The sequence below is a fragment of the Sinocyclocheilus anshuiensis genome, unplaced genomic scaffold (assembly GCF_001515605.1).
Source record: "Sinocyclocheilus anshuiensis isolate Anshui unplaced genomic scaffold, SAMN03320099.WGS_v1.1 scaffold1049, whole genome shotgun sequence".
Classification (NCBI taxonomy): domain Eukaryota; kingdom Metazoa; phylum Chordata; class Actinopteri; order Cypriniformes; family Cyprinidae; genus Sinocyclocheilus; species Sinocyclocheilus anshuiensis.
In genome coordinates this window covers 431,121-444,970 of record NW_015557197.1, presented here as the reverse complement: position 1 = coordinate 444,970, position 13,850 = coordinate 431,121, and the positions used below count along the sequence as shown (strand labels likewise).

Sequence of the window (13,850 nt, the reverse complement as noted above, 5' to 3'; positions counted from 1 at the left end):
TATGTGTAGGTTCAGCAATTTCATTTTAATGGCAATGAACAGGTTCTTTTCATTCCCATTAAAATGAAATAACTGAATATAAATATAGGAGCCTGAGAAAAAAATGCTAATTTTAGAAGAACATTTCAGATGGCACTTAGAGGATTTTGCATCTGAACGCTTCATATATATATATATATATATATATATATATTACAGATAATCAAGATCATTAGCTGACCCAAAACACTGGGTCTATCTTTATTGACGAGTCCTGGACAGTCATTCCTGCATGTGTTGTGTGGTTTCTTACCGTCTGTGTCCATATCGCAGTAGACTTCCACAGGCATGGCCCCTAGTGAGGGCACCACGGTGTAGATCCCAGAGCGCCGCACTCCATTATAGTAGATGGAGGCACAGTCAATGGGGCAGTTCCTGACATGCTGCACCTCTGGAGTAAAAACACATGCAACTATATTAACATAATATAAAAAACATATACTGTATAAAGGGTAAGCAATTTCAGTTCCCATTAAAAAAAATGAGATGATGAAGAGGTCATACGTCTCATAAACTGCGCTATGATTTGTCACCCTCTGTTGGTTCAGGCCAGTAACTGACGAAAGTTCAATACTAGCTAAAGACTTAAGGGGTATTACACCAAAAAATGAAAATTCAGCCATCATTTACTCATTCTCATACCCATAAGACCTTGGTATCTTAATTTGTGTTTCAAAGATTAACCAAAGTCTTTGGGTTTGGAATGTAATTTTGTGAGTAAATTTCTGGGTGAACTATGCCTTTATTGCACCACACGATTCACAACACTGAAAGTCATGATAGAAAAGAAAAGCTCTGTCAAGTTCTACTAAAATCGTGAATATAATATATTGTTTACATTTTTTTTTTAAATTATATTAATTATTATTAATTATATATGAAGCGTTTGGTTCCAAAACGCTATAAATCCATTTTGATTAATTTGAGTAAAAATGTGTTTTCTTTACCAAGAAAGTGGCAAGATGGAAACCACTATTTTCTGTTTCAAACTTTCACATAGCATCTTTAGGTTATAATAACATTAAAAATTCAAATCCAGATTTTGATTTTTAAAGATTTATTATAAAAATGTATTATTTTTTTCCCCAAAATGCAATAAATCCATGACACGTATTTTTTCCAAAATGCAATAAATCCATTGAATAAATATAAAAGTTATTTTTCATATTGAAACTGTTGAAAATACACAACATGGTTAATCCACATATGACAGCCTCTGAACTTGGTCAATACTAATCTTATATACAGGCACTGGACTAAAAATACATTCAATCAGTCATCGCTCCCAAAATGAATTCAACGGGTCATCTTGTTAATGCTATAAATTAATTAATTATTAATTATAACAAGAACATGAACAACAATATCACATTAGACCACCATAGTCAGTGATCTACGGCTCTGTGTATCCATCTGAAAGCACGTGGTGGAGATTTACTATTAATCACAGAACCGGCTTTACTGACGAGATGCGCATGACAATCACATGCGATTTATCGTGCAGCCCTAAGTTTGTTTGTTGATCACAAAGTACAAAGTAGATGAGGAAAACTAGGATGCCGGGTGTATTCAAAGCGCCGCCATTACTGTCTAGAATGTGTGGAATGGTGCACTGTGATTGGTTGTTACTGTTTACAGTGCGTGGAATGGTGCGCTGTGATTGGTTGAGCGGATATATCACATTCTGTAGAGAAGGTAGACTGGCGTTTGTCGCGGTTTGGAAAGAAAGGGAGAAAACATGAAATAATAACTTGGCGGATATCACATTTTGCGTAAAAATGGACTTTTCAATACCGACCATATACAATACTGATTTTGGCGGAAACTCAAAAACGCAAAAAAAAATGGCGTTTATCGCGTTTTGGAACCAAACTCTTCATATACACACACACACACTGTATATAGCAATTTAATCCAAGATAGATGTCAAAAGCCTAAATTAACTTTTTTAACCTAATTAAGCTCTCATTTCATATGGATTAATTTTACAATGCCTTTATGAACATTTTGGATCTTCTAAGGTTTGGTTACCTGAACTTTCATTGGAGGGACAGAAACATCTCAGGTATCATTAAAAATACCTTAATTTGTGTTTTGAAGGTTACTCAAAGCTTGAAACGACATGAGGATGAGTAAATGATGAAAAATGTCATTTTTGGGTAAACTAACCCTTTAAAGCATCACAAGAAAATTGTCATGATAGAAAAGAAAAGCTATGCTTGTGCACTTTATGAGATTAGAAGGGGGTGTCCACATTCTATTGGCTGTGTATACTATATATATATATATATATATATACAGTATATTTATATATTCTGTTTTGGATGCTGGCAAGATGTTGTCCCAACCAGGCTTCTAAACTAGCTGACAGGAACTGGCCAGTCATGATTTTGCATACTGACTGGTTAAGAAAAAAACAATCATGCAGCTTTGAGATAAAGCTTTTCCAGATTTCCCAGATGTGGCTTACCAGGATGCAGAGCTTCCTGTGCACTGAGCATTGGGCTGGTGCGGACTATGTTGATCATGCAGCCCGGGTTACGTCTGACTTTTTCCACCAGCAGGGAGAGGTTCTGAATCTGGGCCTGGAGGTCATAGACCAATGAGCCCTGGATGTGCAACAATGTCGTGGCCTCGGCGTAATGATCCTCCAGCTCATGCAAGCGCTGCTCAATAGATGAATTATTGCGGTTCTTCTCTTCACTCTGTGAAAGGCCAAACAGACAAACATCACGACTCCCAATCAAAAAAGTGATGTGAAGAACAATTCCTGTCAGCTTTTGCAAAATGAGACCTTCTGAAGTGGCTGCAGTACATTGTGTGTGTTTGCATAAATGGCCAGGGGAGGGAGAGGCAGACAGGATCTGTCCGTGTGAATCATCCTCTCGTTTAACAGCATGAAGAGCTTAAGGGTGCGTACTAATGAAGGCACGTGGAGAGCGGTAAGGACTCCAGTGTTAATCTCATTAACCTCAGGTCAAGGAGACTTTAGGCTGAAAACTGTCAAGCCGAGTTGGCCGGAGCGACAAGGAATTTACAGAAGCACTAGAAGGGAACACTTACTGTACAACAAAGCACTAGTGATGGCATCAGATGGTAATAATATAGTACTGTGTACAGCGGTATTCAGCGATTATGATATACCATGATATTTACATAGTACTCCAAGGTACAGTACTTTGAATAATAATATAGTACTACCACCCTTACAAAAGAAAAAGTACTGAAGTGGTGCCATGCTACACAACATGAGATGACAATATATGGTATTTTGAAACATACCATGGCACTGAAATTCAAGTACATTTATTTAAACGGTACTGTTATGGTAAATGTCCAAAATACCATGGTAAAACCAATGCCCAAAACATGGTAGAACCAAGATACCATGTCCAAAAAAAATTGGCATATGTAAAATATTAGTGCACCGCATTTTACGATGGTACAAAAACATAGTATTATTATTGTGTCAACATTCCATGGTATTAACATAGTAAATGTCTAAAAACCATGGTACTAACATGATAACCATGGTAGTTAAAAAAAAAAAAACATGGTAGTATCATAGTACATATCCTAAACACAAAGGAGGTACCATGATACCATACCCCCCAACAAACTTGGTATATGTAAAATACTAGTGTATAGTATATGTTTCCATGGTACAAATCCTAAAACCACAGTATTATTATAACACTTTTATGTTCGTCAGGTCAACATACCAAAAATGGTATTATGTAAATGCCCAAAAGCCATGGTACTCCCATCGTACTTCATTTAATGTCCAAAAACAAAGTGACGTGACATGTGGCCAAGTATGGTGACCCATACTAGGAATTAGTGCTCTGCATTTAACCCATCCTTAGTGCACACACACAGCACTGAACACACACACACACACCGTGAACACACACCCGGAGCAGTGGGCAGCCATTTTTGCTGCGGCGCCCGGGGAGCAGTTGGGGGTTCAGTGCCTTGCTCAAGGGCACCTCAGTCGTGGTATTGAAGGTGGGAGAGAGCGCTGGTTATTCACTCCCCCCACCTACAATCCCTGTCGGTACGAGACTCGAACCCGCAACCTTTGGGTTACGAGTCCGACTCTCTAACCATTAGGCCACGACTTCCCACTTCCCACAATGGTATGACTATAATATATGTCCAAAACATATCATGGTACATCCATGGTATTTTTATGGTACATGCTCAAAAAAATGGTATCTGTCAAATTACATCAATATATTTTTGTGAAAATAAAGCGATTTGATTGAATAGCTACAAAACATAAACAATTACTGTATACAATTTGTCATCATTATTGATGCATCATTTATAAGGTGTTGGAGAAATGTTAAAATCAGAAGAATAACATTAATAATTATTCTTATTTTTATCTTCTTAACTAAGTTTGAATTCTTATTCTTAACTAAGTTTGAATCATTCTACTGAATCGGTTCGTCCTAAACGGCCCTCTCTCTCATATAGTAAGTAGCATCGGAAATTCAAATCATTCTACTGAATCGGTTCATACCACTTATCTATAATACAATAGTGGTTCATCCTAAACTCTCTATCATAAGTCGCGTCAGAAATTCGAATCAGACTACTGAATCGGTTTGTCCTAAACTGTCCTCTCTAGGCATATGTAGCACTGGAATATTCAGTTCAGTTAAGTATATCGGCTCGTTCTGAACGCTCTCCATTTAATGCAACATTTAAAAAATCGTTTCATTTATTTGATTTATTGTGGTCTCAGTGAACAGATTCAAAAAGATTTGAGTCACTACATGGCATATTTAGGTCTTACAGCAGAGTATATATATATATATATATATATACACACACACACACAAAAAGAAAAACAAGTAGATAGAATAGAAAAAAATAGAAAGCTAGTGTTAGTTTTTTTTTAAATAAAAAAAAGATAAAGTAGAATTAAAGTACAATTAAAATAGAATAGAAAGTGTTAGAGTTAGAGGGTCAAATAAGGATGGAACAGATGTGTTTTTAGTCATTTCTTGAAGATGGTTAAGGACTTGTGCAGTGAGTGGTCATCATCGCTTGCACTTGTTGCCAGAAACAGTACAGCCAGTAAGAGGGGCATGAGAGGCCTGCCCTCCATGTGATCGCTTCGGCTGACCCCCCTTCCCACCTTGTTGGAAGGACCCTGGGGGAGACGGCCAGGGTACAAGCTCTCTGACCTCCAGTCTCTCCAGTCTTGAGGAGAACTTGTCACACAGGAACACTGTCTAGGTGTCAGAGTCACTGTATTGACTCTGTTTCTGATGCTCGGTTTCTGATTCACCTGAAAACAAAACCAAAATCATTAAAAAAAAAATCTAAATAAATAAATAAATATTGTGTTGTATTAGCAGCAAAAGTAAACAAACAAACAAACAAAGTGTTAAATAAATATTTTTTTGCTGTATTACAATTTATTTATTATTTATTATAATTTATTTAATATTTATTATCATTTACATATATAAATACCAATTATTTTATTTCAATTTTATTTTTTCTATCATATCTTTTTTTAGAATTTATTTATTATTAATTTTTTTAGATATTTATTATATTTCTAAAATGTCTTATATTTAAATATATAAATATACTAATTATTTTATTTCATGTAAATTTTTCTATCATATTTTATTAAAATGTTTTATTATTAATTTATTTAGATAATTTATTATATCTTTAAAATATCATATTTATATATAGTATGAATATACTAATTATTTATTTCATGTTTATTTTTCTATCATATTTTATTAGAATTTATTTATTATTAATTTATTTAGATATATATCTTTAAAATGTCTTATTTACTTAGTTATTTCATGATTGTTTAAATATATTTTATTCGAATGTATTATTTATTTAGATATTTACAGTTTTTAAATTTGTTTACTTAACGTAAATATACTACTTATTATTTATATTATTTTCTTTTATTATTTTATAATTATTTATATTATCCTATTTTATTAGAATTTATGTATTTATTCATTTGCTTATGGATCAATATTGGTTGCTTGTTGGATCAATAAAGGTAAAGACACAAGAATATCACAGAGACATGAAAAATCATGCAAAAATGATTAGGCCAACTTTGACATCATGGCAGCAAATCTATGTGCAAGTTCCACTTACATTTTCTTCTGAATGTAAAAAATCGAATTATTATTTAGCAGCCACTTTCTTGTTCTTTTTCAAACTTTCCTATTCAAGTGCTTTGCTCAAAGATGAATCACAGTGAATCACCACTTGTGGGGCTCAAAGAAATATAACTAGGTTATAAGCTAAGGATTTGAAGCATTCAATTATGCAACCCACACCCAGTTATGACGTCACTCGAAAAAGTTCGGCGAGATTGTTCGTGGTCTATGATAATAACAGTAGGTCATTTATTTCAAGCACTCGATGGTGCGACATTTCAGTGCACTCGTGCCAGAGAACTATAGGTCAGCTGTCAAAAACCACATTGTACTCAAGATGCTCTCTTGGGTTTAGGCTTAAGGGGAAAATAACATGATCTGTCATAAAACCTCAATGTGATATTTGAAATAAATCCCACAAACACATCTTTAGGCATGTCCCTGCTCTTATTAGAGGTCAGCCTGGTTGTCCTGATTAAGGCACAGGTTAAGGAGCTTTGGTGGCCCGTGTCACTTTTCTATGTGCTTATGTAGGTTCAAGAACACGGCAGTAGTGAAAGCATTTAACCTGGAAGAGGATGGGCATGCTAAAAATAGTCAGTGTCACGTTTCAGACAAGAACATCCTTATCTGGGCACATTTATTCAGGAAATACATTAAAACCTCATTGAAACAGCTTGAATGTGCAATGCACCCAACAAAGTATTTGGACACCAAAGTCACACCTAAAATGTCTGCATTTATTGCATTAGATTACAAAATCAAACTGAAAGCAAAATGTAAATAGAAAATGATGCTGTGCACACACATATGTAACAAATAAAATGATTAAATGATTATTAATGGTAGTAAATACACATATATTACAAATGATTAGTACATTAACATTTGTTTAATGTATAAATAAAGCATTATTCAAATAAAATGGGGCTGTCAAATCGATTAATCACGATTAATTGCATCCACAATAACAATTTGTGTTTACATAATATATGTGTAATGTGTATATTTATATGTATATATAAATACACACACAAATGTATATATTTAAGAAAGCTGTGGAATATATATATTTGTTTTATTTGCAATAACATTTTTGTGTGGCTTTAAGTATACAAATACATTACAGGGCAACTGTCTATGCAAAATTAAACACATTGTTGGAAATAACACACTTTGTTTCAGTCATATATATAGTCTGCATGCAGAAACAAAACCAATGCATTTTCATGTATTCCATCTCTCCTGTCAATCTAGTTCAACAGGTGATCAATGCCTTGATCTGACCCATACTTTGCCAACACCTTGAGCAAACCTTTTAATGCTGAAGTATCACGTCTGCCAAAGCACCTCGTGTCTCTGATCCAAGCCTAGTGCACTAGATCCAACAGAGAAATGCTAAATATGCCAAACCACATTACAGAGAGCCTGAGGGCCTCGTGTCCTGCAGCACGAATAAAAGAATAACACTGAGAATCAATCATATTGATAAAGCATCCTACATCTTGGAAGTGACATTTTGATTAGAAGTGTGAATGCAGAGAATACATCTGTTTGTTTGGAAGCCGTCTGATTTACCCATTACTCCACACCTCATGCATCACACCATCTCACATGAGAGATTTCCCAAACTATTTACAAAGCTGTTGACGCACTGCTGTTACACTGTTACGTGCAGCGGTAACATTTCCCATTAGATGTCATCAGCAAGTAAGCTCTACAGGGAAACGGTGACAACAAGGCTTCATCTTTACCTGTTTCAGTGGTCGGAGACGTTGTGTTTGTCTTCTGGGGAAATACAGACATATGCTGCCATCCTCGCTCTCTCTTTCTACACCTTATGTGTTGCAGGATGGCTGATACAGTGGGCATCTTATCCTTGTAATCCTCTATAATTGGATTCCTGATTAGAAGAAAGAGAGGGGAGACAATCCAGGCGCTCAACTACAGCCACTCAGACTATCCTTACAGTACGTCTGAACAATCACACAGTTAGTGCACCAAATTATGTTTGTGTCAGAAAAAGCGTACTGTATCATATTTGAGAAAATATCCTTTCACGAGTTCACACTTACATATAATGAACAGAGTAAAGGTTAGGTCTCAGTGGATGATTTATGGGAATATCAGTTCTGAATAGGGAGGTACTGGGGTTGGGACTGGATCCGCCTCTGGTGCCAACGTTCTGAATTTCTGGAAGGCAAAGCGAGAGAGAGAGTCAGCTATTTGGTTTTTTGAACCAGAAATATGTTTTGCAGTAACAATGAATTGGTCGCAAGCCGAGATCCAAATCAGGCGTCTTAACAAAGGCATTAGGGTGGGTGAATGGGAACGGCCTTTATTGATGCAGTGCACAGTAGCCTCGTTGTCGCAGTGGATAATGATGCTGGTGGCGGACCACTCCTTACCCCACAGAAGGGCTGCGACGACTAAGGGATATAGCTCGAATAGAGCTGAGGATTTTAGCTGTTGTGGTAAGTCTAACAGCTGGGGGGGCCACGTGGATGCAAACCAGCGGCCTTGGTAAAATCCTCCGAAACCGACAGAGGGGGCGGCGTCAGTAAATAACAATGTCGACGGGAGAAGAAATTAAGTTATTATAAAAGAAAGATCGTTCCATTGTTTAAGAAAGGATATCCATAAGCTGAGCTCGTTGCAGCACGAGTTGGTTGGTGATACTCGATCCTCTAGTCCGTGGGCGGAGGATGCGAGAGAGATGAGATGCCAGATGAAAGGGTGGCCCTGCGGGATGATGCGCATCGAAAATCCGCCGCAGTCGATTTGGCGATCTGCAGACGAAGGTGAAATTGGTGACAAAAGGGAAGAAAGATCTACATCCGCACCTGCCTAGATCTGTGTCCTGATGTTGCTGGCCACGGGGGGTGGTTCCAAGGCGAGGGCGTTCGGAGGGGTGGGTAGGGGCGTGGCGGAAGAAAGTGAGAAGGAAGAGCGAGCGAGGGGAAGTGGAAAGGTAGTCGCCGGAACCGCTTGCGGAGGCACGCTCACGCTTGGGGCAATTCCGGGGACGGAATAGGAAGGGGGAAAGAGAGGGGGAATGACGGGCATCGGGGCCTGCGTCATTAGCGGAGGCATGCTCGTGCTAGGGACAGTTCCGGGAGAGGAAGAAAAAGGAGGAAAAAGGAGAGGGGGTATAGCGGGCGTCAGGGCCTGCGCCATTAGCGGAGGCATGCTCGTGCTAGGGACAGGTCCGGGAGCGGAAGAAAACGGAGGAAAAAAGAGAGGGGGAATGGCGGGCGTCAGGGCCTGCGCCATTAGCGGAGGCATGCTCGCGCTAGGGACAGTTCCGGGAGCGGAAGAAAAAGGAGGAAAAAGGAGAGGGGGAATGGCGGGTGTCGGGGCATAAACACATTTCATTACACCAAATACACAAAATAATGTTCTTTTTAGCAACATCATATGACCACTTTAAATGATCAACATGATACAAACTTTGCTTCGTTCATCTCTCAATCATTGTATTGCATTATATTATATGTTGGCCCCGACAATAAAAACTACAGAGCTTTGATTATTAAACTAAGCATTTAAATATCATATTACTAAGACTTATTATTGGGAGATATAGAGTGACAACTGATATGTATGTGCATTTTATGTAAGCAGTCTGCCATACTATTAGAAAGATCTCATTGATTTACAAGCTGTCAGAATTTCAAAAATTTTAAATTGCATATTTTTGCTGCAGTTTGAATAAAATAATAATAAAAAAGGTCAGATTTTTGCTTTTAAACACAAGATGCTCTTTGGAACATTTAGTTCATATGTGTACTATTAAGTGTACTTAAGAGTGTGCATATTGTGTAGACCTGTTAATGCATAGGATGTCAAATGTTTGATTATAATTAAGTATTTTATTTTGTTGTTATTTTCTCTTAAAGGTTATCAACCTAATCTGAATCTATTTGAACTTAAGCTGAGCTTTTTGCTATTGAAACGGCAAACTACTGATTCAAGTTCACCATCTAACTTCAATCAAACTATCATCTGTTGGAAAACTGCTTTAATCAGTTATGAAATTGAATGGAAATCAACACACTGCAAACCAACCATGATTGTAGAAAGTTTATCGAAGATGCAAAGTAAAAGCCATTTTTTGAGTTGATCCTTATGTCTGTGGTTGACTGAGCTCTTTTTCGAGTTAAAGGCAGTATTGATGTGTGAACTTCCAAAATAACTCGACATTATCAAATATGTACACAAAAAAAAAAAAAAAAAAAAATATATATATATATATATTAATATTATTATAGTGTTATATTGTTACATTGAATATTTGAACCGAAAAATGAACATGAATTTCAGAATATTTTAACATTTAGTTAGTCTGGATTTAATGACAATTTGTTTTGATAATTTAATTTGTAATGAAAAAATGCATTTTCTAGTTGTCTCAGATGTTTGGACTTTGTTGTTTGAACATAAAACACATCATGTTTGTTGTGTTTGTACGGCCCTCTAGAGGCTGTGCTTCTCCAGAGAGAGACATTTGAGATCCTGTTAACTAATTATTCTGATCTTGTCATGACCCGAGGTGAGCGACTGCTTTTGACAAGAACCCAAATATAATCACTGCAGCATCGGCACATCTGCTACAGTTCAGTTAAAGGGCAACATCTGCTTATCCAAAGTAAATTATTGCAAAAAAAAAAAAAAATATATATATATATATATTAATATTATTATAGTGTTATATTGTTACATTGAATATTTGAACCGAAAAATGAACATGAATTTCAGAATATTTTAACATTTAGTTAGTCTGGATTTAATGACAATTTGTTTTGATAATTTAATTTGTAATGAAAAAATGCATTTTCTAGTTGTCTCAGATGTTTGGACTTCTGTTTACCAACATAAAACACATCATGTTTGTTGTGTTTGTACGGCCCTCTAGAGGCTGTGCTTCTCCAGAGAGAGACATTTGAGATCCTGTTAACTAATTATTCTGATCTTGTCATGACCCGAGGTGAGCGACTGCTTTTGACAAGAACCCAAATATAATCACTGCAGCATCGGCACATCTGCTACAGTTCAGTTAAAGGGCAACATCTGCTTATCCAAAGTAAATTATTGCATTTTATCAGTGCAATGCATTCTCAAGGAATCAAACCCAACTTTGCTGTTGCAAGCACCATGCTATACAGTTTCAGCTATATGCTATAACAATAAAGTTTCTAAAAGGATTCTTTGCAGTGATGCTATACTGTAGGCATAGAAGAACCATTTTTGATTTCCCAAAGAACCTTTCAGTGAACAGTTCTTAAAAGAACCATTTTTTTTCTTAGTGTGAAGAACATTTAATAATCTAAATAACCTTTTTTCACTATAATGAATCTTTTGTGGAATGAAAAGATTCCATGGAAGTTAAAAGGATTTTTCATGGAACCAGATACCAATAAAGTACATTTATTTTATAGAGTGTATGAACGGCACAGAATTTCTGCTGTCCTATTGTTGGTTTTTGACCTTTGTCTCCTTTCTCATTTTTTTTTTGAAACAAAATATTTCTAATTCCAAAGGTCTAAACCTGCACATAAGCTTTTGACTATTGGAAGGTCTTGTATATTTTATATATATATATATATATATATATAAGAATTCGCTACATGCCAGTGATATTTTAGTGTCATTGATAGCTATCATTTTTGTTAATGCTTTTAATGACATTTTATTTATATATTTTCTTTTTAATTATATTTTTATTTAAAGCTTCAGTAATTTTGTTGTGTATCCTTTCTTTTTTGAAATGCTTTTATTATTTTTTTTATTTTATTTTTTTATCATTTTGTATTTATTAGTTTTAGTTATATTCGTACTTCAAGTTAAAACAAAATGAGAAATGTTGCCTTGAAAACTAGCTGAAATAAAGTTTTTCATATTTATTATTTTATTTTAGTTCGTTTATTTTGTTACAAGCAATGAAAATGTTTTTATGGTTTTAGTTGCTGCTGATACATGCAAGCCATTATATTTACAATGGACACTGTTACATTTGTGTTACAAAAGCTCTTTATAAATCACTTCAAATGTAAGAGCATCACCAGACCTTGAGCAACTATGATGCTGTTTTTAATCACTTTCAAGTCTCAAGTGTTTTTTCTTCCTGAATACCTGAGAATTAAAGTCACTCTTTTCTTCTTTTTCAGTGTATTAATGTGAGTAAGAGTGAAAAAAAGAGTCATTGATTTATCACAATTTACCACGACAACACAACATTAGCTTTCCTCCGTTGTTAGTAATTACATTTGCTGCTGATGAACCTTGGGGCATAAATGGGCTTCATTAAGAAAAGAAGAAACAAAGAGAAGCGAAACTAAGTTAGAATAATTGTTCAGCTTGAGCTAAGCACTTAAGGTAATGCACATCTGGTCAGTCTGATCGATTTGCACGCCGCTTGTATGCTGTTCCAATTGACAGGGAATATGTGATGTGAAATTACGTCATTCCACCTCAGTCTCCTGAGTTAATTTTTTTATTTAGTTTCCAGGTGTCTCAAAAGACGAGTAAGAGAACCGCAGCATCCGATCCATAATTCACCTGCCGCGTCCTGTGGATGTTTTAATGTGTCAAAAACAGAGGTGTGAAGATGACCACAAAGTATGAATGGTTTGTTTTTTATTAGTAATTTCCCCAATGTAGCCACCCCTCCCCACCTCAGCAGACCCACCTGATCATCTTCCAGCCTTGAGGGGTTGCTACGCACCTGTGAGTATATAAGAGAGCAGAGCTCATTCAGAAAATAATAGAGAGAGAGAGAGAGAGAGAGAGAGAGAGCGATCCATTCACACACGCCAGGAAAAAAAAGTGCGAACCCAGAGCAGTGGAGGTGAGCTTGATAAGAGCTGGAGACCCAAAGAGAGTCAAACGAGGAGATTCAGAACCATAGAACTCATCTATAAATTCAGAAAGGTAAGAATATAGAATTTGAATCATTTTGCATTTGAACCATTGAATCACTGGTTAGTACTGTATCTGCTTATAAAGCTTCATTTATGAACAGTGTCACAAATGTGTCAAAATATATATATATATATATACATATATAAACAAAAAACATTAAAAAACAATGCAAATTTTTAAATTAAACATTACAAAGTTAATTAAATGGCATGCATGACTCAGAATTCAACTTCAGAATTAAAGACAAAAACTATAGATATTGATTATTTTATTGGAAACAACTTCATTACTATTATGTATTATAACTATACATTTTATGGTAAGCAAAGCTATAGCTTTATAAACTTCCTCATTGAATTACATTGAAAATAAATACATTTTATTTATTGTCTATTATTTCAATTAATAAATAATTTAAATAATAGATTTCAATAATGATTATTAATACTAATTATTATTACTATTTTAATTATTTCATTTTTAATTAATTAAATATTTTTGTTGTATTTTAAACAAAACATATACGTTTGTATTTTTAAACTTATAAAAGTTTTTATTTATTTTAATTTATTAAAATTAATTTGAGAAGGATCTTTAAAAAAATCTGATCTAAAAACTCTAATACGTGAAATAATAGATTTTAAATGATGATTTTTGTTTTTATTATTAATATTCTTTTAAATGATCAAATATAAATATGTTGTATTTAAATTTCATATTTAAATTACTATT

The 13,850-nt window shown here is 35.2% G+C and overlaps 1 protein-coding gene across 1 annotated transcript in view; it reads right to left on the bottom strand.

The window, feature by feature from the left end:
- LOC107678840 (fibrinogen-like protein 1) overlaps positions 1–2,945 on the bottom strand; it is a gene marked incomplete at its 5' end in the record, with an annotated part of 10,361 nt that extends 7,416 nt beyond the window's left edge. The window contains 2 exons of the mRNA XM_016474259.1: positions 293–430; positions 2,510–2,945. Coding sequence (XP_016329745.1) covers positions 293–430; positions 2,510–2,945 — 574 coding nt within the window. The remainder of the gene's footprint in view (positions 1–292; positions 431–2,509) is intronic.
- Positions 2,946–13,850: the final 10,905 nt, after the last annotated feature.